We start from the raw sequence: 27,922 nt of genomic DNA on the forward strand, positions 1-27,922 counted from the left end.
CTCTCTCACCCAGCTAGTGCTCCCTGGCTCTCACTCTTACTCTCTCAAATAAAGAAATAAAATCTTTAAAAAAAATTACTGGGTTAAATTTCAAGGTGTTTTACATGTTTTCAATAGGCAAACTGCTGTCTTTCAAACAAATGGACAATTTTAATAAAATCATAAATTTTGAGAAGCTACTCAGGACTTTATCTTGAGTCAGGTACTGTCCTTGTGGTAGATAAGAAGAAGTAAGAAAGTTAGCTTTTATGTCATTGTTATCCTGTTGTCATCCTCACGCCTTGCATTTTCTCTCCTCTCTGTGTTCTGATATAAGTCTGCCATTAGCTGTAAAGAACAATGTGCTAATAGAGAAAGAGTGGAGAATGCTAGAAGTAGTGAGTGGAAGTCTTAGGAAGGAAATAGCAATTCAGGTTGTATTATACAGAGATTAGAAAAACTAATGACTAACAGTGTAATATGGATAAGTAACGTAACCTCTCTATCTCTTAGTTTCTTTGGAAAATGTGGTTCTTATTCCTATATACCCTAAAGAATTGTTCCCAGGACAAAAACATCAGCTTTTGGGTCAAAGAATCTTTAAAAAATAGGAACCAACTATACTACATAATTATTAAATCTTAGCACATTTTATATTTTGAAATTAATCTAGCATCAGAGATAATCTATAGTATGCCTTTGAATCAAAAGACCATTAGTTATTAAATTTTTTGGATAGTAATGATTTAGGCAAATGTCTCATCTCTATATAAGTACAGCTTGATACCATTGCTACAAAAAATATTAATACAGTAGACTTAAGATGAATATGTGGCTCCACATTAATGTGAGGTTGAAGGTCATGTTCTTCTGCTATCAAATCAGTTCTGAATAATAGTTATCTTTAAAGCTGTTTAAACTTGAGTTTTCATTACTAATAGAAGAAATAAATCAAGGCAACATTGTGCTTACAACATTTCTGGAAGCTTTTCAGAGGGAGCAGCTGTGGTTTCTTTAGATTCCCAAGTCTATTATGCAGGTTAGCAGTATATTTTATAATGAGTTCTAGACCACCTGCCTTTCCAAGGAAATTAATATTGAGATGGATTTTTTTGGTCTTTTTTTGTTCTCAGTACCTATGTATAAGGTTTTCCTATTCAGTGAATTTGGGCACCCCATAAAAATGTTCATTCAGTGTTGTTCAGCTATAGATTATTATTTTTAAAGACACTGTCTAAATGTGTTTTCAACAAATTCTTGGTGAGTTTGAGATTGAAACATACACTTCTCTAGTAAAACTGTCAGCAGATAATGTACATACAGTTTTACTTTAAGGCAATAAAGGCCTATAATGAATAAAACAGTGTTTCAAATTAATTTGACTATAGTTTTAAGCCATTAGAACTTCAAATTATTGTTCTAGTTATTTCCCTTCTTCTCACACTTACAGGAGTTTCGGGGGAGAAATCAATGGATTCAGGAAGCAGTAGGAATTTGGAGAATACAGTGAATAGGGTCCATCCCGATCAGCTTATTCCAAAGATAAACACAAGCAAGAAAATGTCTACCTTAGCAAACCAACCAAGCATCCTGGAAATGTCACAAGAGGTTAAGAAAAGCTGTGGAGAAAAACAGGTAGAAATCACAGCTGAAAGAATAAAAATGGCAAAGAGCATCAAAGAAAAACAAAGTAATGATTTAGAGAAAGTGGCCTTTAAAAGGAAGGCAGAAAATGAAGAAAAGCCAGCTGGAAAGAAAGAGGCAAAAATAACAGAACTTGACAGCACATTGATCACCATGCCTCTGCCTCACATTCCCTTAAAAAATATCATGGATGTGGAGGTGAAGTTGGTCTACATTGATGAAGAGGATGTGAGCTATGAGTTTGTTGAGTCCTTCATGTCGACTGGGATTCGACCAACGTGCCGAGCTGCTGAAATAGTAGACCCTTTGCATGTACCTAATGTCAGCTTTCTGCCCCAGATTGACAAATGGCTTCAGGTAGCCTTAAAGGATGCCAGCTCTTGCTACAGACAAAAGAAATATGCTGTGGCAGCAGGACAGTTCAGAACAGCATTGGAGGTATGGAATTAAAGAATATATAGATTGGGGACAGGAAACTGTGAAATGGAAAGTTTGATTACATTGAGTAGCTCTGATCATACTGTAATAAACAGTGGTCATAGAGTGAAAATATTGAATGATATCAGAATTATACAATTGCCAGTTTATATAAAGCAAATAAGATATGCCTGCAAATTATATGCCTGTGTGCACTTAGCATGTAGAAATCACCCCAAAAGCACACATGCTTTTTTCTGTTAACAAACCCTAGAGTGAATGGTAACATATAAAAATGCTGTTGCTTTTGTAATTTAGGTGTATACCTATAAAAGCCATAAAGTTTTAGTACAGTGGTGGTGGGTAGAATATAGATTCTCTCTCTAGAAATAGGCAGTTAATGAGTATATGAATTTTCCCCTTTTGATATGTAGTGTTCATAATTAAATGCAACCATCTTTGCTGCTTAGCATGGACTGATAATTTATGCCCGGTACTTATTAAAAACAAAATAACACCATTTTACTTTATCATCAAACTTCAGTTTCCTTCCCGTTCTAGTGAGCTTTATAAATAATTATTTTTCTCTCTGCAGGCAGGTAAATTGGTCAGTATTGTTTATGGCATAAAGAAATAGCCCATGGATAAAATAAACTTGGGAATCGCCACTGAAACACAAAATAGGTAGTGGGAAAAATTGTTCCATCTTATGACTCTCTGAATCTATAAAAAGTCCAAAGTGGGTCACTAGAAGTCATACTAACCTGACAATATTGGTGACTGCATATTTCATTAATTACAAAAAATTTTTTTCAATGCATTCTATATGTGCTTGGTGGCTCCTGGAGATAGAAAAACACGAGTTATAATGTGGTCCTTTCCCCTAACAATCTGGTGAGGGAGCCAAACCGGTAAACAGTTAAATAGAGATAGCATAAAGGGACAATGACAGAAGCATGAGCAGGAGTTAAGTGTGAGCTGTTTGTGGTAGAGATGTAAAGAGTAAAGTATTATTTACACTATTACTTGCAGGTAAAAATGACTATATCTGCAATGAATTATTAATGGATAGTGCCAGACAATGGTGTCCCTAAATATTTAAAAAGAAACTCTAAACACAGAAAAGAGGCCCAAAGAGATGAAGTGATGAAGTAGTGCACAAATGGATGCATCTATAAATACTTCTGTCCTCATAGAGGGTCGTCTACCCAAAGTAAGGAAGAGTGATGCATTATGTAAGCTTGTGAACTGTGTAGAAAGTGCCAAAAAATTAAGTTATCCACAAACCGCTGAGAGTCCTATACTGTCATTTGAGCTAAAGACCAGAGGCCTCTTGACTAGGGAAAGGATGCTAAAGAAAGGTTCCAAGAAGAACCCTGAGACCTTCTACTAAGGCCATTTTCTGCTGAATTTTTTTTTAGGGTTGGGGACCAGGGTTAAATGTATAACTTTAAAGATGAAAAAAGTAATCGTTTTGGAAATGAAAAAAAAAACAGCATAAAATAAGAAAGGTTATAAACTTCAAATTAAGTCTGGGTAGAAGGGAAAACTATCTGTATTAACTGGAAGAAAATATCTGTTTTTTCCTTAAAACCCAATATTCAAAATTATAAAATTTGAATCAGGTTTTAATGACCCCAAGATATAACTATACTAGAAAATACTTTTGTTCTCTCTCTCTCTCTCTCTCTCAGCCAACGCTCACACTCTCTTTCCCTCTTTCCTCTCCCTCTCTCCACTCCTCCCCCATCCCCCAACAAGGGTTTTTAGGAAAGTGTTGGATGTTGACAGTAATTACTGGTAATTAACAAAGGTAATTATTTTGAGACCAAAACTTAGCTTAGACATCTGGCCTAGCTCTTGTCTAATTATCTTGGGAGTTAACTTTGAAATTTTACCTAGAATGTCTCTTAATAAACCAGAATTGCTGGGAATAGAAAAGATTTTTAAACTCTTTAATCCTTTCTTCTCCTAAATTTAACTTCCTCAATACTGACTGTTCATAGGTATTATTTAATGCATCTCTCACTTTTCATTAGGTCTTAACATGACTTCAAGTAGGGTAGAATGGATGATAGAGACTAAGGCATTATGGTAAGGATCGCACCTGAAAGACAGATGCATGAATAAATATTTGTATATATGTAAGCTAAGATTAGGTTTGGCTGCAAGTGACAGAAAACCCAAAATAACAGAGTCTAAAGCAAGAAAGGTTTTTGTGTTGTTTTATTTTGGTTTTCCACATAAATGTAGGTAGTCAAATGTGGTATGGTAAGATCATCAGAGCTCCAGACTCCACTTTGTTCCTCAAGATGTGGCATTGACCTCATGATCCAAATGGTAGCTCCTATTGGTGTCATCATATCCCATTCTAGCCAGCCAGAAGGCAAGAAAAGGAAGAAGAGAGGCATGGTTTATCCCCATGAGCACAATTCGCAGGGGATGCACAGACTATTCCTATTTTTCTTTTTTCCATTGACCCAAATTTAGTCATGTGGCCACACAAACCTCTAAAGGATGCTGAAAACTGTCATCTTTATTTTAGATGGCCCTAACATTCAGGGGTTGTGTTAATAATAAGAGAATGGATATTGAAGGATAACTGGCAGCTTTCCCATAAAATGCTTATTACTTGAGAGGCATCGGGAAGATACAGAATGCTTGCCAAATGGGTGGTACAAAGTTGGCTATAGGAGTACACAGAATACTGGCTGTTGTTAAAGATAGAACCACAGAAAAGAAACAAAAATAAAACTGGGGAAAGGCTGTGAAGATTGATATGATAATTTTCAATGTTTCTAATAACTCCATTGGAAATATTCTACTTAGGTGTTTGTTTCCTTGTACTATTGACAAATTATTAGCTCCTTTAGTTTTCATAACATGGTCACTAACTAGGTAGGTAAATTTATAATACTTTTTTGAACGATTAAGATAAAATGGTAAGCAATGATTTAGAAGATAACAATTTTGCTTCCATAAAGCAGTCAACTTCGACCTTTTAGGATATCAGAACACAGGAAGCATTTATTTAAATGGGTTTGATGAAATAATTTATTTTTTAAGATTTACTTTTACTATATAAAGTTGAACCAATTATGTGGGTGAGATTAGTGCTTAGCTCTGTGACCAGCTCATCCATCTTTGTTAAGTTTTATTAAAATCAGCCATTATTTACTCTTGGGTTTGTATTCACATCTGAAGACATACCAATAGGGCAGAAGTTATAAGCTGAAGATAAAAACACATTCATATTAAATCACATTTGTATGCTTAGATCCTTAATTTTTAAAGGACAGGTTTTTTTTTTCCCCTGAAGTGATCAAAGACCTGATGATAAAGAGCACAGGAAATCATTTTGATAAAACATAAATCTTTGCTTTTTAGCCAGATTACTTAAAAGGTAAAGGAGGAAAACCTTTCACAATCTCTTATCGGGAGCAGACCAATAGTCCAAGAAAACTTTTGTCCTTCTGGCAGATGAAAAATATTAAGTTCTAGTTTTTCTTAAGTATAACATTAATCATATCAAAGCTTATTAAAAAACTTATAATAAATTTATTTAATTTTATCCAGCTCAGACACACATAAAATTACTTTCCCAAGGTTCTTTCTCCATAACCTTTCTACAACTTTTTTAGTTTCAGATTTTTTCCTATTTTTTTTCCCTCTTGTCTACTTCTCTTTAGGATAAAATTACTTTTTCCTCAACAAAAATGCATCTCCATTCCTCACACCTTCTTTTACTGAAAACACGCATCCTACTTTCCCTGCACATACAGTATTTCCCTTATCATATCTAGAAATATTAATTGTATATTAGTATTTTTCACCATTTAAATCCTAAATTTTAGTAAAAACTAAACAATTGTGAACTGTTACATCAGCATTCTTTAAATTGGCAATTTTACATTTTATGTTTTCTAGAGATAAATCCTTTCTTAGAGTATAATTTTTTCAGTGTGGTATAAAATATGTTTAGAGATAGATCAAAATATCTTTAGTTCTTTTGTAAAAAGGAATTCTAAAGAGGATAAACCTACATTCAATAATTAATGTTTCAGTTTTACCTTATTTGGAAGTGATCTGGATATTTAATGAATTTAACATAACATCATTGAACTTTTTAGCAAATTTTCAGGTTTTAGGTTACTATAAAGATTTGAGGAAACTATCTGAAAAGTCCACCTAACAACTTTTTACCCTACCTGACATAGGAAAGTCGTTAAAGTTTGAAGCTGAGGGCCAAAGAAGAATTCTTAAGACATCTTTGGCGCACAAAGGTTGTTTTATTAAAACATGGGCACAGGACATGTGGGCAGAAAGAGCTGTACTGGGGTCAAGAGGAGTGGCCTATTACATACTTTCAAGTTGGGAGGGAGTTAGGAGTAGTATAGACCTCCCAGATATTTTTAGAAATAGGGTTTCCAGGATCCTGAGGGAACTAGCTATTGTTAGGAAAGGTCATTTATTACTGTTTAGTAAAAACTCAGTCATGACCCCCTTCAGCTTTATATCGGTGATCATAGACTTGGGGGATGATTGCCAAGATATATCTTGGAGGGGGGTAGAGATATATGAAGTTTCCAAAGAAATCTTTAATTATTAAGGGGGATTTACAGGGTCCTGGGGGTTGGGCTATGATTTCTTTTTGCCCTTACCAAAATATCAATATCCAAGCAGTTGAGTCCCTAGAGGAATGTCTCTCTGCCTATTTCAAAGATTTGTCAATGGGCTACAGGTAATAAGGAAATGTAATAATTTTTCTTCTGCCATTGTTTCCCACATTACGACCTACATGTGTTTTAATTTACTTGTTCTTAACAATTATGTTTAGATTACCCATAAAAACTTGATAAGACATTAGAAAAAGTCAGTCATCTTGTTATTTTTTTGGACAACATATTTTAATAGAGATATAAGAACTTACTTGATTAGTAAACCTAGGTAGAATTAAAGTTTTATGTTTACTGCTGAAAACACTAAAGACATACCTTAAACTAGCTTTTATGTACTAGAGATTATTACTCTAATAACTTTAATTTTGTTAAATTAGCTTTTATTTACTAAAGATTAATCCTAGATCGTGTGAACTTAAAAATCATTTGGGTTAATATTTTTTATATTTCTGAGAGTTTTAGAATACCCAGTACTTATAAGCACTTGCCTTTAAACCAACTAAATAGAGCTTTTTTACAAATTAATTTTGGCAACATCCATCCAGTGGTAGAAAAATATCATATATCTATGATACACATATATAGACACACATAAACACACATACACAGAGACCTTATAGTTTCATTTAGAAAATTTAACCATAAAAAGGCACAATAATGTAAAATTCATTAATTATAAAAGAGCAGTTGGAATAAATTAAGTTTGTTTGCTCAGATGGCTAAAGCTTTTTCTAAAACTAATATTGTGGAGAAGACACTTAAGATTTGTATTTGTTTTAACTAATAAACTCATGGAAGCTGTGGAGCATTTTTTATTAAAACAAGGAAGAAAAGGAGAGGAAAGGGGAGGGAAAAGGAGGACCCGCCCCATTTTTTTCCCCCCAGTAAGAATTACCTCCCCAAAGTTTTTACTTACAAGAGATGGCCTAGATAAGAGTTTCCATCTCAAAGGCACAGGGAAGAATGTTAAGTTCCTCCAAGAAGGACTTTAGTTTTCTAAGGCCAATATTTACAAGTCTTTTGAGATAAATGGGGGAGATTTTAGGATTGGTTAAAAAGGAATAGATGAACCCTGAGCTGCCTCTGGAGCTGCATTTTTAGTGCTGAGAAGACACATAAGATGGGGACATTTGTTCTCAATTCCTCAAAGAATTGGCTCACAGCCTACAGGACACCAAGGGTTGATCCACCAATTTAACTACACTATTTTTTAGTAAGTTCTTTTTCAAATCCCTCAGATGGTTTTTTCTTTTTCTCTGGGTATAGAGTTTCATTTTGGCTTAAGAGAGGAAGCCTAAAAATAAATTCTTATCAAGCTCTGTAATTGGGTCAATTTTTGACCACAGAGCTACTTTGTAGCTGTTAGCCAAGACAAACAGTAAATACTTCTGACAGTACTGAGCAACCCCTTAGATATACGAGGTATCTCCAAAGAGGTTGCAGAAGATATTTTAATTTCCTCTCTCTACCAAGTACTACAGATAGAGAGCTGGGAAAGCTGAATCTACTAAGAATTCTCACCCTTAGTTGGCTTCTGCTAGTTTTTCCAGGATCCCATCTGCAGATTCTGACTAGGGTTTAAAATGGAGAGTGTAGCTCTGATATTTACTAGAATTTGGCAAGGTTTTTCATTAAATTTAATTTTAGTTTTCCTTTAGCTGTTTAAGGGAATAATGTAACAGTTTACCAGGAAATGAATGAGTCCCATCAGTTTGGGGAGGGACCCATATGGGGGCCTTCCTTTGAAGGTAGATATGGGAGCATATGAGTTGGTGTTAAAGAATTTGCATAGGGCCTTTGAGGACAGTCTGTTTTCTAGTGTCCCAGATGATTACAACTGAGACATCAGTTTCTGGACCAGTGTTTTGACGATGGATTTTTAGGAGGCTATAATGGGAGAGGCCTAGGTGTTATTTTAGATATCTTTTGTGTCTTTAGTTGTTCATTAGCCTTTTGCAACAAAACTTTCAATAAAGTATTTTAGAGTCTTGAAGCTTTTTGGAAGCTTCTATATACCAATTAAGATAGGTATCCTATTCTGTTTGTTTGATTTGGGAGGCCTAGCTTTTAAGTGTACTTCTTAAATAAACAATCTTATCTAAATAAGACCTTAATGGTCATTGTAATTCTAGTTGTTTTTTAGTACGATTGTACTAAAAAATATCCATTTATATACATTTTTGTAGATATTTATAACTTCTGTGTCCAAAGTTCTTAGACATAAAGTAAACTGTATGGCAGAATGTGCCACACTTAACTCTCTGGATTTTAAGGATCCCATTTTTATCATTCATTCATTCATTCATTCATTTTAGCTTAGGCTTTGGGTCTCTCAGAGCCAAATTAAGACCTGAAAAGGATGTGCTGCCAGGTTAAGAGCTGTGTCATGTTTTACAGTATACTTCATTGCATGGAAATGTTCTTTTTTTTTTTTTTTTAAAGATTTTATTTATTTATTTGACAGAGAGAGATCACAAGTAGACAGAGAAGCAGGCAGAGAGAGAGGTAGAGGGAAGCAGGCTCCCTGCTGAGCAAAGAGCCCGATGTGGGACTCGATTCCAGGACCCTGAGATCATGATCTGAGCCGAAGGCAGCAGCTTAACCCACTGAGCCACCCAGACACCCGCATGGAAATGTTCTTAAAGTTGTTAGATGACCCTACTGTCAATCTAACCCATTCTGGATAACCAACTTATCCTTCCATGGGAGTTTTTGTGTTACATAATGAGTGATCTAACAGCCTTCAAGTGTTTGACTCTTGCCCACCAATTTTTGTGGCTTTTTTAGTTTCTAAGATTCCCATTAGCAGTTAACCTTTACCTCATTTTAACATTACATACCAGCAATAACCAACAAACTGGAGGCTGGGGAAAGAACTGAACCGGCAAACTTCAACAAATAGGGACTATGGGTGAGGATCTCGATATGGGATCAAGGGCTGAGGTTTATATGTTACTGCAGACTGACCAAGAGAAGGCTGTGCATGTACCACCAGCAATTCCCTTCGTGGAACCTGGGACCAGGATAAGGATTGAGCCAACAGAACCCTAAGAATAGGGGCTGCATGCAGACTGATTCCAAACAAATGGAGGACTGAAGCTGCCTCAAGCAATTCCAAACATGGAATCTGGAGAAGGATTCCAAACAAACGGGGAGCTACAGACTAAACCATCAGCAATTTCCAACATGGAATTTGGAAGTAGTACCAAAGGCTAGGGTTTTTTACTCAAAGACCTGGGAATTGCAGACTGAAAAACTAGATCCAAGAACTCACCCACAGCCCACAGAAATGGCAAGAAAGATACACTCAGACTGTTTATCATGCCTGTGTTTCTCATGGTCCCTGAAGTTATCGAAATCTTTTTTAATCTTGCTGCTGCCATCAAATCGATTAAAAAAAGAAATCAACAGAGTAAATTTAAAAATCTAATTGGCTTTATTCAATAGTTCAAGAATGTGGCAGCAGGGGCGCCTGGGTGGCTCAGTGGGTTAAAGCCTCTGCCTTCGGCTCAGGTCATGGTCCCAGGGTCCTGGAATCAAGCCCTGAGTCGGGCTCTCTGCTCTGCAGGGAGCCTGCTTCCTCCCTTCTCTCTGCCTGCCTCTCTGCCTACTTGTGATCTCTCTCTCTCTCAAATAAATAAAATCTTTAAAAAACAAACAAAAAACAAAAAAAGGAATGTGGCAGCATGCTGTCTAGTGGTAGAAAGGAGCTCTGAAGGGCAAAAGGCAGAGAAGGTGCAGGAAAAGGAAATTAATAAAGAATGCATTGTTTTCGGCAAAATCACCCTTAAGAATAGAAAGGGTTCATCAGTTGGATTATCTAAATAGTGATGACCAGCTAGGTTCATGTTGACTGGTTAAAGGTTATATTTCTGGAAGGCTGAAACTGAAATTAGGTTAGGTATTAAGTCTATATGCTGACATGGGGCTTAGCACCCATGGGGCCTGTTATCTCTTTGTTTAACAGAGGGGACTATTCTTTTGTTACTAATGAAAAAACTAAGTGACAGATAGGTTGAGTCACTTGCTAGAGGGACAAACAGTTAGAAGTGGTAGAACGAGAAGCTGAACCAGGGTGGTCTCGTTCCCCAATTAACCACTATGCCTTAGCTACTCTAACTGTGAGTTTGTTGGAAATACAGAATTTTTGATTGTGCCAGGATAGCGATCCTTGTGCACACTGTAATTTGAGGAACATAAGTCAACATTGAACGATTTGCCCTTCAGTTGAAACTGCACAGTTTGCTTCTTAACTTAAAATGTTCTATGCTCTCACTAATTTCATAAGAAAGGATTTCCTTTTAAATCACTTTTTTTCAATAACAGTGCTCTAGAATTTTTGAATTTTGAATTAAAAAAAAAAGTGGTAGAAGAGAGGATTTACACTATATTTGTGTTGTCCAAGAACATTATAAAAACTACAATCTATTTTATCATTATTTTATACAAGTATGGAACAGTTTAATGCCAAAGGGATAGAAAATAGAAAGGGCACACTGTGGTTCACTTGGTTAAGCATCTGACTTTGGCTCAGGTCATGATCTCAGGGTTCTGAGATTGAGCCCCACATGGAGCCCCATTATCAGTTGGAAGTCTGCTTGTCTCTCTCTTCTCTCTCCATCCCATCTTCTGGCTCATGCTCGCTCGCTCTCTCTCAAATAAAATCTTAAAAAAAAAGAAAAAAGAAAGGGTACACTCTCAGAATGAAGGATATTTTAAAAATAGGTTATATATTAATTTTATGAAAAGATAACTAAATTGTCTTTATTTTTTTGTTTCCCCATGAAACAGTAAAGCATTGGTCTGAGAACCCACTTTTGGGAATCACTGTTCTAGAACACATGGCCTTTATGGTAAATTTTAGGTATCCAGATGATTGAACCCACACCAAGGCCTTCTTATGTGATTACTTCCAGTGTAATGGAATTTGGTATGAGGCAGGTCCATTTTGGAGCCCATCCAGGGGGGTTTATTTAATGAAGTAGCAAAGATATCTCATTATAGGGCAGCCTCACCTATAATTGCTCTGCTGAGAATAATTCTGTAGCAAATCTCTAGGGCATGAAAATGTGGACATCCCAGAAAGCTTAATTTAAATCGATTCTAACACAAGATAGTTCTTAGTGCAATATAATCAAGAAATCAAGAGTTCACCAAATTCTCTGAGTGCCTGGGCTGTCTTTTTAAACATCTGTGGATTTGCATATGGATGCAGTATGCATTTCTTAAACTCCTGCTGGAATCCAGGCCCTCTTATTCAGATAAGCACTGGAACAGGCCTTAAAGATATTATCAACTCCATTTTACAGATAAACTGATATTCTAAAAAGTTAAAAAACAAACAACAATTTACAGTGCCACAACTAGTTTGTGGCAGGGCTGAGATTGAAGTCAGGTGCCCCAATTTCATATCTGGAATTCTTTACTCTATTGCTTTTCACCTTAAAGTGTATAAAAATTGTATAAGAATATTATTAAAAAGCAGATTCTGATGCCTTACACCTTTGACAGGCCACCAGATGCCTTATTTCAAATAAGCTCCCAAACTGCTAGTCCAGGGACCCCTTTAAGTAGCAAGGATTTATTCTATACCATCTTCACAAGTGCCTGCCACTGTCACTCTAGCAAATTAGTGGTACACACTTTCATATATGTAGTTCATATAGCCATAGGTGTCCATGTGGGTCCAGAGCTGTGATAGACAGAACCCTGAATTTGAATTATCTGTGTTTGATGCTGTTTCTGGTTCCTAATTGCTGTGTGACTTTGAACAAACAAACATCCTTGAACTCCTTAGAACACTGTTAAGTAGGCATGATAGAAACTAACGCCCAACTACAATGTACATTCATATAGAATTGCTTTTTGAAAAACGTGATGAACTCCACATTCATGTACAAATTGTCATTGTACTTCTCAAGTACCTCATTTCCCTGAACAGTATGAATGTGACCTAAAACTTTAATACCCCAGAATATTTTTCTTAGTTTAGTGTTTACCATTATTGTTTTAATCTGTATCCTTTTTCCCCCTTAGCATTAAAAATTTATTGTCTTCTTTTAACAATACTTGAAATTCATTTAAAGCAAGGGGCCAAAATAATGCATGTTTTCCACTCTGTTCTCCCTTTCAGAACCAGTGATCTAAATCAAACACTATTTTGAACTATTAACTGCTTTCTGCAAAAAAAAATAGAAGCTTTCGCTTAAATGCACAAATTGTTAGCTAGAAATACTTCATTTTTTTTCTTAGTTGTCAGGTATAAACTGACTATCGAACTTCATGTTCAGGATTAAACATTTCAGTTTTTAACTTGATTGTTGCCATCTTTGTTCTGTTTAGGGACATCATAACTAGTAAGTATTTAATGATAAAAGGTATTTTTCTATGCTAGCAAATTTACATAGCAGGAAAACACAAATGCCTCTCTTAAACTCAAAAATAACAAAATTAGATACATCCCTGTAATTAAATACTAGTTAAGTGAGATGAATCTCTAGAAAAGCAGGATTCGTCAATATAAGAATAAAAGTAAAATAATACCACTAACATTTAAGAGCTGTTTCAGCCTGTCACAGTTCTAAATGCAGGGGGTACAAATACAAGTAAAAGTTAGTTCTTGCCCTCAAGGAACCAGATATTAGAAACAAAGAACAGGGCCCACTGCCTACATTCTAAGACTTCATTTACATTTTCAGGTTATGCATTTTAAAATTCTAATTTAGTGTGTTATTGTTTAGATCCTTAAAGATTTTTTTTATTCTGAAACGTGTCTTTCAAGTGGACATTTAGAAGAACTTCCTACATATTTCAGTGTAATTTAATTAACTTCAGTGGTCATCAGTCACATCCTAGAGGAATCAAAAAGATTAAAAAAGATTTAAGCTACACAAAGGAGAGTTGATTGTTTAAAGGAACAAAATATTTTTCAGGCTGAGTATTATTAAAAAGATAGGGGAAATGGGAAAAATGTGTAAGTCCATCCCTTTATTGGGATGGGCTCCTGTTTTTATGGAGGCTTTTGATCCAGATGGCCCTGGCTCCCAGACACAGCCGAGTCATTTGACTCCTGCTAAGCCCTGCTTCCCTTTTCTTCATAAGAGCAGCCATTGACTCAGTAAGAAAAGGAGCAGCAGTTCGAATTTGCACACAGCACCTGAAACATGGAGAGCTTGTGGGGAGGCATGTGGGGAGAATCAAAAAGGGCAAGGAGAGTGGGAAAGGGGTGAGGGTTAGAGGCTGGCTTTTACCATCTCAGGAAGAACTAAGTTTCCCATAGTGGTGGAGGAAGGGGTGGTGACTAGGAGCATTTTCAATAAAGAAGACTATGCTATAATTTGTATCATTTTACAAATGAAAGAACAATTACATTTTATATAAAAATATTATGAGCCTCATAGATTCTTGACGTAATTCCAACCAACTAGGGAAGCTATTAAATTATATATTATATATATGTATATATAAAATATAAATTAAATATATGTTAAAACATATATATATATATATTATATAGAGAGATATACATAGAGAGAGAGATACCTAAAACCACCCTCAGAGAATCTGATACAACTCTGGGGTTCAGATAATGACCATGCCTGGGACATTGGTATTTTAAAGTACCCAGGTCATTTTATTGAATAGGTGACAGCTGAGGACTGCTAGCATAGAAAATGATCATTACTTTCTTCCCCTATAAAATCACCTACAAAATGTATTAACCCATATGTGTTTTCTTAAGGGGAATTAAGAGAAGTAATAATTAAACATTCTAAATCTATTAAAAAGCATCAAGAAACACTTAAATATCATTGTCATGAAAATGTATTCCTTGGAAATTTACACTAAAATAATATTCTCATATTTACTTAAAAAGCAAATTCACTTATTGAATATTTCTCTGTTAATACCAAGAAATACGTGATACTAAACTCCAGTCAGTGGTTAGTTAGTATGTGTCTCTGAAAAATTAAATTTATCCCATTAGTGATGACCTTATACAGAACAAATTATTAATCCATGAGAAACTGACGGATGTCTTCCAATGAACGGGATCATTTTCATAGTTTACAGGTGTTTGTTATGGATTTGACCCAAATGGCAATAAATGGTAGTGTAGTTTTTAAATATAGTTAACTCAGTTTACATTGTTCTGAATCAAATCCTGACCAACTCAAATCATTGAAGCTTTACACAACACTAAATTGTATTTCAATTGGATGATTCCATGTTGAGGTTTACACACACATACAAAGATAATTTTTTTAAAAGATTTTATTTATTTATTTGATAAACAGAGATCACAGGTAGGCAGAGAGGCAGGCAGAGAAAGAGGAGGAAGCAGGCTCCCTGCTGAGCAGAGAGCCTGATGGGATGCCTGGCTGGATCTGACCTGAACCGAAGGCAGAGGCTTTAACCCACTGAGCCATCCAGGCTCCCCAAAGATAATTCTTATCCACGTATTAGGTAATGTTACCCAACATTTCTCCCACTGTCCAACTTTCCAAGTTTACTGCAAGGCTTCCAAAGCTTAAAAAACAAAGTTAAAAACAGCAATCCTCTGTCTTTTCTCTGTGCCTTTCCAGCCTTCATACACAATACAGTGTGGTGTTCAAACAGATTCTGCAGGGGCTGAGTAGATGAGATCCACTTGAATTTGTTCACAAAAATGTAATACAGAGTGAGTTTGTGAGTTACTCTTTTGATTCAGATTATCTAAAAGAACAGGAGGAAAAATTTTTTATTTCAACATTTAGATGTTTAACTCTTCTGTTGCCTCATTTGGCATTCAAGAAAATAGAGAAGGCTTTGTTTCCACCTGGGAGATGATGCTATTCCTATCAGAAATAAGATATAGTTAGGTACGGGGTAATGAAAAGGGGAAAATTTTTCACTATACTGTCTCATTGTGGTTTCCTTGCTTTGTATGAATCGTTATGAGTACCTAGAACATTGGGTTCAAACATACTTGAATGCCACTGTCAAAGTATATTTTATATACAGAAATAAACAAATGTCTGGAGTACCTGTTTTTAGTCGATAATGATGATGGTGAGACCAATCTATGAATAAGTAGTTATTGATTTTGTGGGGTAATTTGCACCAAGAAATCAACCACAGATTATTAGATGATCACTTTCTCACTACTTCTTTCAATAGACATTTTACTTACCATGACCGAAGTATTACTTTTAGAGGAAAGCAGCCGTGGGGATAAGGATAGGGAGAACCCGAAAGAGAAAACTCCAGGCTAAACAGGAAGGACTTGAGTGTTGCAAGGGTAGAAAGTTCAGGGCAGAATGGGGAGAAATGAAGCTGGAAGAGCTGACAGCTTGCCAGGGGGCCATGCATGCCTTTTCAAGATATCGGACATTATCCAGTAGGTGACAGGAGGCCTCCCAAAAGGATTAATATGGAGAATGATGGAGTGAGATTTTTGTTCTTGCTATATCAATCTAATGTATATAGAGAGCAAAGATATTGTTCAGTCTCTGGGTTATAATCTATTGCTGGGTTGTGAAATCAATTTCAGGGGTTGTGATCAGCATTATGCTTAATAGAAATAGAAACAGAAGAGAATCGAATAGAATAGGAATACAATACAATAGAAAATATTGAGTTCGTAGAATATTGAAAGTAAGTATTATGTTGTGAAATTTTGGTTTCTGTTATATAGCTAAGTATACCTATACCTATAAATAAAAATATAAATAGGAAAAAGAGAGATAATGTGTGCTTTCTAGCTGTGTTGGGGGACAGAAAAGGCATCCTGCTTGTGATGTAACATATACTTATTACCATGGAACTTGGTCAAAAATAATTGAAAGCCAGTCGTTTAGAAGTAGATTTGAGACAGAAAAGACCAGAAGCCATTTGGAGGTTATTCCTGTGATAATCTAGGTTAGAAAAGTAAAGGGCAGATCCAGATGAGCAATAGTTAGTACAAAGAGGAGAAACCAAAGTAAAGGGAGGAAGGAAGGAAGCCAGGAAGCAAGGAAGGAGGGAAATTTTTTACACACTGGCGGCAGGTGAGACAAAGAAGCATTTTCTAAGGATCAAAGTGCCACCAGCTCAAAAACAGGAGTACATTTAGAGGTATATGGATAAATGCAATCTGGGACATATCTTCTGTGAAGGCAGGTGGCAAAGCAGCACATTTGTTGGATAGAGGCATGCAGGAAGCACAGAGGAGAGTTTATAACCAAAGATAGATATATTAAAGAATCATCCATACTTGATACTACTTGAAGTGCAGCAAGAAGGATGAGGAGCACTTGTAGAACTTGTGACTCTGGATCTTGGGGTTATAAGTAGAGTTAAGAAAAAAGAAGGATGAGAAAAGAGTATGGAGAATGTGAGCAATTAAGAAAAAACTATCAAATTAAGAAATGATGAGACTAAGTTAATTAAGAGGGAACTCTAAGAAGTAACTCCTCATGGACCAGGAGCTTTGAAAAAATAGCTTGTTACAGAGTTTCTAGAGGTAGCATTAAGAGTGAAAAATAATCTGTTTGGCTGTCAGGGGTCTATGGAGAGAAGACTATTAATGGTTATCACCGCAACTTAACTTGGAAACCTTGTTTCCTTGAGAATGAGACCAGACACACTCTAGTTTAGCAAGCTTGGGGAAATAGTTTGGACCCTAAAAGTTAGATTAACCATGTTCACATATCTCCTATTTAGAATGTGGGCTAAAATTTAGTATGCTTAATTTTTACCTTGAAATTTCACACACTGGAAAAAAACAGTCTTTGGGCTCATTGTATGGTTGAGTATATGTTATAATCTCAGTTACCTCTGTTAAAAGAATAAACTATGATCTCAAACTGACACCTGATTTCATTATACAATCAAGTGAAAGCTGTTCTCCCTGCCCCTCCCAAAAAAAAAGAGCTTGGCTTATTTCTAAACAAAGCAGAAGGTGAGATTGAAAGGGAAAGTGGGCACAGTGTCCAAAATACCAAAACCTTCACCTTGAAAGGAAGAGGAGAAATGGAACAATAGTTCAAAGGGAATATAGAGTTATGGGTTGATTTTCACTTTTGGAAAATGAACACTGGCAGTGGTGCCTAGGTGGCTAAGTCAGTTATGCATCAACTCTCGATTTTGACTCAGGTCCTGATCTCAGGGTCATGAGATGGAGCCCTATGTTGGTCTCTCATTCAGCACAGAGTCTGCTTGAGAGTCTCTCTCCCTCTGCCCCTCCATCTGTGAAAGGGAGAGGGAGGGGGGGTGGAGGAGAGAGGTGGAGAGAAGGAGGGAAGGAAATGAACACTTGACATGATTATATTGGAAAAGCCCATAGAGAAAGAGAGAGAGAATGATGCTAATAAAAGGATGATTGAGGGTGTAAGCTCCCCAAGGAAGTATGAAAGGATAGGGGAGTAGAGACAGATGGAACACAAGGAAACCTGTTTCACTAAGAAGGAAGAGTTGTTATAGCTGGAGGATAGGTTGAAATAATTCTAAACTCAGATTTTTAAATTGAATTGGAAGCAACTGAAGGATCTGAGACTTGAAGCCAAAGATTGGATAGACAACAGAGACAAATTGGAAAAGGGTTGTATAGGATTAAGGCAGAGGATTCAGGGCCTCTCCACGGAAGAGGGACCATGAATCTATAAGGACAACAAACAACAAAGTTATATGATGTCTCTGAGAATCCAAAATTTCTACTCAGACGTGAGGTTTTGTTGAGGTGGACACAAGGGCAGAACTATTTTGATTAATGATGAGAAATGGTTACAGTGGTGGGCTGTGGGTCTAGGCTGGGTAGGAAAGAACAGAAGAGAGCTCTCAGACTGAGAGAGTGTGCACTGCTGCAGGGACTGATGGCTAAGGGAAGGGCATTTGGGACAAGGGAGTGAAAGAACTGAACAGCTAGGAGGTTTAGTCAAGGAGAAGTACTGGAGTATAAGATTTGAGAAGCTAACTTCCATTGGATTGTGTTGTTAAATTAAAAGAAATGAGGAGTTGGGGACTTATAAATAAGCAAAAGACCAGCATATTAGATGTCATCTACAGCTGAATGTCACTTAGGTGACATCAGGACAAAGAATGAAGAAGAACCATAATCCAGGTATAAACTCTTAGTAAATGTGGGGAAATAAGCAGGAGTTGGTAGATGACAGAATTGGAGAGGATAGAACAGCTAGATGACACCGTATTCTGGGATGCTGAGCTAAGGGAACAGGAAGGACAAACCCTCTATGTGACAGAGGCTGGAGGGTGGGTTGAGGTTGGGCTCCTTGGAGGACCTGGCTTAAGTTGAAGTATGTGGAAGAACATTCAACCTCTTGATTAAGGGTATGGTGTAATTTGTTTACAATGGGAGGAATCATGTACATGAATGAGAGTGGGCAGCAGTGGGAGGACAGGTTTCAAAGGGGAAACCACAGAACACCACTGGAATGAGACATGGGGAGTGTCTCATTCAAAAAGGGTTGAACATGCTTAGGACAGCAAGTACTAATTATCCTACCCTTCCTTTCTCCTGATCAGCGATCTAACCCAGGTGAAGGTCCATAATAATTTGTGCTCAGTCTTCTTGGAAAGTTCAGCAAGCTTTAGTCTGAAGGAGAAGAAAAGTTTCTTGTTACTTGTACCTCTCCAGTGTCCTTTTTCCTTATGGATGTACAGAACTAATCAAAAAACAGTAAGAGTTATTAGAATTATATGAACTGCTACCATGATAAATTGCTTTTATAATATACCTTTAAACTTAGTCAGTAGGGTTATTTGTATATTTTGGCATGCTCATCTATATTTATTGAATTTTTCTCTTGTTTTTGATATTTGAAATATTGCTGAATAATTGTTTATGACTGCTTAGAGGAAACATATTAATACATATAGTGGTAAGCACATCTTTTTAATGAAAGGGTCATGCTAATTTACCTTGAGTGTTTAAAAAATTAATTTAAAATATTGATAAATAAGAATTCTCAGTGACTTTATTAACACACTGTGTGTGTGTATGCACATGTGTGTGTGCACGCTCTGTGCTTTTATTATCCTCTATTTGGGATGTTTCTGAGAGCACTGGCTTTGAGATAGGGTGAGCACTATGTGTTGGCATTTAAGCACAACAAATAAATGTTTTAAAATGCCAAACAGAATGTCGAAAAAATAAATAAATAAATAAATTTTTTAAGTGGTGGAGAAAAAAAAACTATTCACACTTTCCACTGCTATCATAAGGTGTGAATGTCAAAAGCTGGCAACTTCACACCAGTTGGGTCTTTTGTTTTTATTTTAACCATTTTATAACTTTAAAATTTCTCTCAGCAAGGGACTGGAAAAAGATACCCAAAGTAGCTAAAGTAGCTCAGCCCTGATACTAATCTCAAGTTAGGAATGAACAGAGTGTCCTATCATTTATATGGGTTATGGGAGCAGCAATCAAGTATCCACTTAAGCAAAAGAAGTAAGTAAAATATTATGCTCTCTAACACCAGGGACCTATGTCATCTCTGAGTACAGGAAGCCATCACTGGCACCAAAGGCCCTGCTCAGCATTTCTGGCTACAGCAGAGAGTTGTCCTCACAGACACTTTAGAATTGAGTTATTATATACTTCTCTTCCCTTTAGTGGCATGAACACTACAGGTGCATTCTAAAGCAGGTTCCAGCTGCTAAGTGATGGATTTAGGCAGGGTTCTTGGAGGGGGCATCCAGAGAACATGATCTTACATGTAAGAATGTCCATTTAAGGCATCCCTCGGTTGCTGCCACTGCCACTTGTTAATTTAGTCTGTCAAAGGAAGAGTATGAAAAAATGAAAATGAATGCCAAAAGCTTAGCTGATGCTGGAGAGAGGTGTAGGTGGTTATGACAGGTTTTTGACCTCCACTTAAGTACATCCTGATGACAGTAACATGCACAATGGGATCCTCAGACCAGTCAGCTGCTCACCCACACACAGCATGACTATCACAACTGAGAGGTGTCCTGGACCGCTCAGTGTATTTGTTTATATATTTTGAATTTTTTCACTGTGTTTTTGAGGTAGGTAATATGTTTGTACAGATCAATATTAAAGAGGTAGAAAAATAGTACGTAGCAAAAAGTCTCCTTTCCACTCTTATCCTGCAGCCACCCAATTTCCATCTACATGGGCAACCACTGTTTATCATTTAAGTTAATAAATATAAGAAATTTGGTATACATAGTGTTCTTTCTGAACCTGACTTTTACTAAATTCTTAGAGCCTTGTCCAAATCAGTGTATACATATTTCCTCCTCTTTATCATGGCATAATATTCCATTATATTGAAGACATATATTCCCCATTGATGAACATATGGGTTGTTTCCAGTGTTTTCTTCTTAGAAATAGTGCTACAATTAAATAGTGTTTTGCTCTTAGAAATGGTGTTTTAGTTAACAACCTTACGTACATGTCATTTTACATTAATGCAGGCATGTCTGCAGGACATATTCCTTGAGTTAGAATCCAAAAGTTGGCATATTTGAAACTTCAATTAATATTGCCAGATTAGACACCTACAGCTGTGTATGAGACCTCTTTTCATTTATTCTAATCAAACTAGTGTTACCAAATTTTATTTTTTCCAAAATAATAGATTAAAAAAATCAGTGTGTAAGATGAATTTGCATTTTTCATAGGATGTATGAGTTGAGAATCTTTTCATATGTTTAAGAATCATTTGCATTTGTTCTTCTGTGTTTCCACTTCTGTGTTTGTATACCTGGGTTGTTGGTGTTTGTTTTAGAGTGCAGTATTTTAAATTCAAAACAAATTTGAAAAGTTCCTTTGGGCAAGTAAGTTTTCTCTTACATAATTCTGGTAATTCTTTGCAGAGTAGAAGAAAGTGATTTCCTTTTAACTTGTGTTGGGTATAAACTTGCATTAGGACCCAATTACCATCCTTTAGTAGTGCCAATGCTGACCTCAGTGGCCATTGCTTACAGTGTGAGGTAAATGTCTCTAAAACAAAGTGCATGCTCATGTTTTCAAGAAACGGGATAGTAGTTAGGCAGTATACAACTAGAAAAAAAATATATTCCTAGTCTATAAAAATTAGAAAGCTCTTTATTAGTAGTGAGGTTCTTGTATAAAGCATTATATTTTTCTTATATTTGGAGATTGTAAAATCTTTGGCAATTTAGGAATTGTTTATTACTTGAGATTGTTACATTTTAGATTTTGAGGTTGTTTCTAATGAACCAAGTCTAAAGTTGTCACTGCTCCTAGATAATACTTAGAGGAAAAATAAATGTGGAAGAGGTTAATATTTAGTTCAATGTAGAACACACCTGGAATATATATATATATTTAAAGATTTTACTTATTTATTTGACAGAGAGAGATCACAAGTAGGCAGAGAGGCAGGTAGAGAGAGAGAGAGGAGGAAGCAGACTTCCTGCCGAGCAGAGAGCCTGATGCGGGACTCGATCCAAGGACCCTGAGATCATGACCCGAGCCAAAGGCAGCGGCTTAACCCACTGAGCCACCCAGGTGCCCCCACACCTGGAATATTTATCTAATAATATCTAATATATATCTAATAATGTGTTTTATAGGTAACAAATGGTAGGACAGTTTATTAATTCTGGGTGACTTATTTCTTGTTAGATTTTGTTGGTTCCACTTTAATTAGTGTCTGGTACAAATCATTGATTCAAGTAGGAAAATAATGTGATTCCTCCTACTATATATTTACTCTAGAATAAGAATATAAAGACTGTCAATAATGTCTAAGTTAATCACGATACTCAACTCGGAATTCTCTCTGACTGGTGGCAGTGATTTGATAGAAAGACTATTTTCTTCCATGACATCAGAAGACCAATGCCATGAGCACTGTGTATTGTCTAAGACTGATGAATCACAAACTTGTATCCTGAAGCAAATAATACATTATATGTTAATTTAAAAATTAAAAAAAAAAAGACCAATGTTGAACTTTGAGTACGAATTGCCTCCTGTAATAACTTTTTTTTTAAATCTGAAATTTATGGATTATAGGTATATACTAGGTTTTAAAATTCTTTTATTCATTCTTCATCTCTAACATGTAAAGAAATGAAATATTTCTCCACTTCATACCCAGAAACAAAACAAAACAAAAAAAGAATAGTTTCTTTATTGTCCCGAAATTGCTTCCATTTAAATACTTAGAGGTATGGTCTTAACTGACTTGCTTTATTGTTTGTGTGTTTAAGTCAGCATTTATTAAGTGGTTAGTGTGTGCCAGCAGTTCACTGACTACATACACCACCTTCAATTCTCACAACCACCCAAAGAAGTAGGACAATCATTAGCCCCATTTGGCAAGTAAGGAAACCAGGACTGTGGAAAGTCAACAAAGTTGCTTAAGATCAACCATCTAGTAAGCCGCAGAGTTGTAGCTTGAACTTAGGTCTAGTGATTCCAAACACACAGTAACTATAACCACTGTGCAGTACTGCCTGCTTAGCAATGGAGTCCTTTTTCGAAATAAAATCTTATATAGAACCATGAATGATATTCAAAATATTTAATTAAAAGTCAACATAGCCAAATCACTGAACAATCATAAAAAAGGTACATGTTAATTTGAACAGATACCTGCAATCAGGGTCTTAACAGGAATGTCGAATAATTTAGAAAGATAAAACAGAGCTGTTCTGAGGCTACTACGGAGGGCCTATTACTCCCCCGTGTAGACCATCCATCACATACTTTTGGAAGAAGCTTATTCCTTCCCTATTTTTATTTCCAACCCCCACCTCACGAAAAATGGGGTTTGATATTAAAATTAAACTCATTAAGCCTCATACTGTTTGTATTAATCTATGATCTAATGGAAGAGCACACATTCTTCTTTTTTTTTTTTTTTAAAGATTTTATTTATTTATCAGAGAGAGAGAGGGAGCGCGAGTGAGCACAGGCAGACAGAGTGGCAGGCAGAGGCAGAGGGAGAAGCAGGCTCCCTGCCGAGCAAGGAGCCCAATGTGGGACTCGATCCCAGGACGCTGGGATCATGATCTGAGCCAAAGGCAGCTGTTTAACCAACTCAGCCACCCAGGCGTCCCAGCACACATTCTTCTTATTTGTACTCTTTGTAACTGGAGATGAAGATATAGATTCATTCAAATTCCTTTAAAATACCTTGTAACTAGACATAATTCTAATATTTCTAGTAGCATTTCATAGTGGAAACTGTCCTTGTACATTTTAGCATGCACCTGCTGGGAAATATATGTCTGTCCTTTATGGTCATTTACTGAACATTCACAACCATATACTTACAATTCCCCTTTAGCTCAAAATTACTTTCCTTTTTGAAACATTACATAGGGAGTATATGTCCAAGAAGGGATTTGGCTTTAAGCATTCATGATTCATTTATTTAAATAGTTGCCAGGTAAACTACACAGTGGGAAGATGACCTTGGATGTTATTCTTACTGTGAGAAAATCAGACAAAGCCTAAAGGAAAGAGGTAGAAGTCTAGCAATTGTGAAAACTCCTACACTGGGGCCTGAATACATCAGTGATTGATTGAGCCAGTTAGTACTTCAATTTTCTTTTTCTTTTTTTTTTTTCCCCAGAAAGTATTTGCGTTGGTATACTATACAAAGAAACATAGTTAAAACAAGAACAAAGGAACACAAGTCAAAAAGTGAATCAGACAGGGAACTGGCCAGGGAGTAAGATAGGAAAGAAGAAATAGAGTAAATCATGAAAGTCTATTTTGTGTGCTCTGGCCTCCAAATACACAAAGTGGTAGTCTGTGCTTTGTAGGAGCCAGGGTGCGAAGAGAAATGGAATTCATTTAGCTAGCTCACATTTACTAATTTCAAATAATACTGACCATGAGAAGAGAGAGTCATTTTATTAATACTCTGCTTTAAAAGGAAATTGTCATGCAAGAATCTATAGGAGGACTATCAGTATCTTTGGGGTCATTGATATGGGAATATAAATATATATTTTATATATATAAATATATATATACACACACATGCGTGCGCATATATATATATTTTATATGTGTGTGTGTGTGTATATATATATATATATATATATATACACATTATATATGGTCTTAGAATGAAGGACAGACTGTGAACAAAAAAGACAGACAAAGGCTATTAATTGTCTATCTTAATTTAAGATATACATAGCGGCAGAAAAATTATAACAAAACCTGATTTTAAATTGTAATTTAACTGTAATTGCACTACAAAAACATAGTGCCAAGTTAGAAAATAACAGGAAGGGGCTACTTCAGAAAGAACAGGGAACTCTTCTTAGAAATACAGAACATTTAAACTGAGGCTTAGAGAATGAGCATAAGCTAGGCAGGCAGGGAGGGAAAAAATCCTAAAACTTTCCATGTCAGAAATGTTTAACACTTTCTCCTCTGTATTAGCATTCTATGATTGCTGTAAAAAATTACTACAACTTTAGTGACTTAACACAATTTTTTTAATCTTAGTCTCACTGACTGAACGAGCCTCACTGGACTAAAATCAGATCATCCACAGAGCTACATTCTTTTCAGAAGCTCTAGGGGAGAATCAGTTTCCTTGCCTTTTCCAACTTTTATAGGTTGCCTGCATTCCTTACTTCGTGGCCCCTTCCTCCCTCTTCACATCCACCCCATAACATCTTCAAATCTCTCCCAACTCTGACATTAACTCATCTGCCTCCCTCTTCTATAATTCCAGAACTCTTATGATTACATTGAGTCCACCCAAATAGTCCAGGATAATCTCCTTATTTTAAAAAGCAGTTTAATTATTAACAACCTTAAGTGCATCTGCAACCTTAACTCCTCCTTGCCATATTACAGGATGTACTCAAAGTTTCTGGGGTATGGATATAGATACCTTGGAAGGCCTTTATTCTGCCTACTATACCCTCTGAGTAATGGAGAACATTGTACATGCTCAATTGCTTCTTCCTAACTATTGACTTGTCAAGGACTGTGAGGTATGTGATATGACTGAACTTGCAAGCTACAGAATAACCTGCCAGAGTTCATGAATGGCAGGAAAAGACGTGAGACTCCTGGGTCACAGATGTAGGAGTTTCTTAACCCATGGCACAGCAACAGCAAGCTGCTTGAGCATCATCATATTTGTGTCAGCTCCCCTCATCTCCCAAGTCCCAAAGGGGTGATACAAAAGAGACCTGATGGATCCCTGCACACACCATGGACTGCAGTGCTAGACAGGAACTTCAAGCTTAGGGAATCTGAAAATTTACAATGAGCAATAAGCATGCCTTACCCCTTTGTTTCCCCAGAAGGAAACACGACTCTCTTTTTGAAATCTGGTTGATATGCCAATATCCTGAAAGGAAAATCTAGAACAAAGACTGGTTACTACCTCATTTGTAAAATGTACAAGAAAATGAGAGACTGTTGGAAATTTGTTCCAGTGTCCTTATGATGCTTCTACATTTGATATCCTGGTCTATAGCTTCTTGAATATAGAACTAGGTTCTTTGAAAATCATCTTAAAAATCAGTCAGTTGGGGCGCCTGGGTGGCTCAGTGGGTTGGGCCGCTGCCTTCGGCTCGGGTCATGATCCTAGGGTCCTGGGATCGAGTCCCACATCGGGCTCTCTGCTCGGCAGGGAGCCTGCTTCTTCCTCTCTCTCTTTCAGCCTGCCTCTCTGCCTACTTGTGATCTCTGTCTTTCAAATAAATAAATAAAATCTTTAAAAAAAAATCAGTCAGTTTTAAATTAAAAGATTTGGTTTTCACTTTTGAAATACCATTTTTTTCAACTTCTTTACTTGTTCAACTCAATCTCCATTTATTTGTACATTGTACTTAAACACCTTTCTAGTACATACTTTGTTCTTTTTAAATATCATCAGATAATTCTATATGAAAACATGTTGACTGTTTGGCTAACTTAACAAACAAATGACCAATACAAAAAAACGGCTTGACTTCAATTCATAATGAAGAAATAAAAATTAGCATATTTACTAATTAGGGCCCTGATACAAATAGGTAATCATGAAGAAAACCAGGTACTAATATGACCATGATGTGAAATGTCATTCTAGGAAAACAGTGACAGGGAGAGAGTCTTCACTAAGAAGCAGAAGTTGAAAAAATTCATTTCTACATATTAAATCCACACCTACTCTGAGAGTGAGAAATTGCTGCAAAAAATCAAAGACACCCAGTTAAACAAACAAATGATTATATTTGACATTAGAAGTATCAACATTTATGAAATTGCTAATGGATCTGTTTCTTCTTTTACTGACATTCTCAAGTTAAAGCTACTAATTACCTATGTTTCTAGTTTTAAGGGCAAAGGAGGCTACAAGGAAAATATTGAATTATGCAATGATAAAAGTGAGGTAGGTCAAAAGAAAAAAGGAATAAAAAGAAATATATTCTGTCCTCTATGTGCAGAAGTGATAGCAGTAGATATATATCAGTAAGACATATTCTTTGAGCAACTTTTCTCCCCAGAAGTGGTAATACATAGGTAATACATAGGTGAACTGTCAATATCCTCCCATCTAATAATCCTGAGACCAGCATTTATGGTGTCAGACCAAGGGAAAGTTGGCAATGTTTATTCATAAAAGAATCTTGTTGGTCAGAAGCCAACTAGCTTGTATTTGTACTCTAGGTATGAAGTGATTATAATCTTGCCACTCATAATTTTTAATCTCATTAACTGTTCTGAAAAACTGAGGTAAAGTGCCATCTTTACTTTTACCATATCTTTGTGATGTAATAGATCATTGCTCCTATGTTAAATTTATCAATTTGAATATCCTGAACTTAATAAATTGCCAAGGGGCACGACAAACCAGCAGTGTTTCTTGACAGGTAGAATGCTGCAGCCCTTCAGGGGAGGCATTTAGAAATTGTAATATGAAAACCTGCATTTTATTTTTTTTTAATTTACTTTTTATTTATTTTCAGCATAACAGTATTCATTATTTTTACACCACACCCAGTGCTCCATGCAATCCGTGCCCTCTCTAATACCTACAACCTGGTTCCCCCAACCTCCCACCACCCCGCCCCGCCACTTCAAACCCCTCAGATTGTTTTTCAGAGTCCATAGTCTCTCATGATTCATCTCCTCTTCCAATTTCCCCCAACTCCCTTCTCCTAACTCCCCATGTCCTCCATGCTATTTGTTATGCTCCACAAATAAGTGAAGCTATATGATAATTGACTCTCTCTGCTTGACTTATTTCACTCAGCATA

At 36.2% G+C, this 27,922-nt stretch overlaps 1 protein-coding gene across 1 annotated transcript in view; it reads left to right on the top strand.

Annotated features, from left to right (window-relative positions):
* The first annotated feature begins 1,449 nt into the window (after positions 1-1,449).
* The window catches only part of SPATA16 (spermatogenesis associated 16), a 222,489-nt gene continuing 196,016 nt past the window's right edge, over positions 1,450-27,922 (top strand). Inside the window, exon 1 of the mRNA XM_059388053.1 lies at positions 1,450-2,061. Within this exon, the coding sequence (XP_059244036.1) occupies positions 1,450-2,061 (612 nt within the window). The remainder of the gene's footprint in view (positions 2,062-27,922) is intronic.

The sequence above is a fragment of the Mustela nigripes genome, chromosome 2 (genome assembly GCF_022355385.1).
Source record: "Mustela nigripes isolate SB6536 chromosome 2, MUSNIG.SB6536, whole genome shotgun sequence".
Taxonomy (NCBI): domain Eukaryota; kingdom Metazoa; phylum Chordata; class Mammalia; order Carnivora; family Mustelidae; genus Mustela; species Mustela nigripes.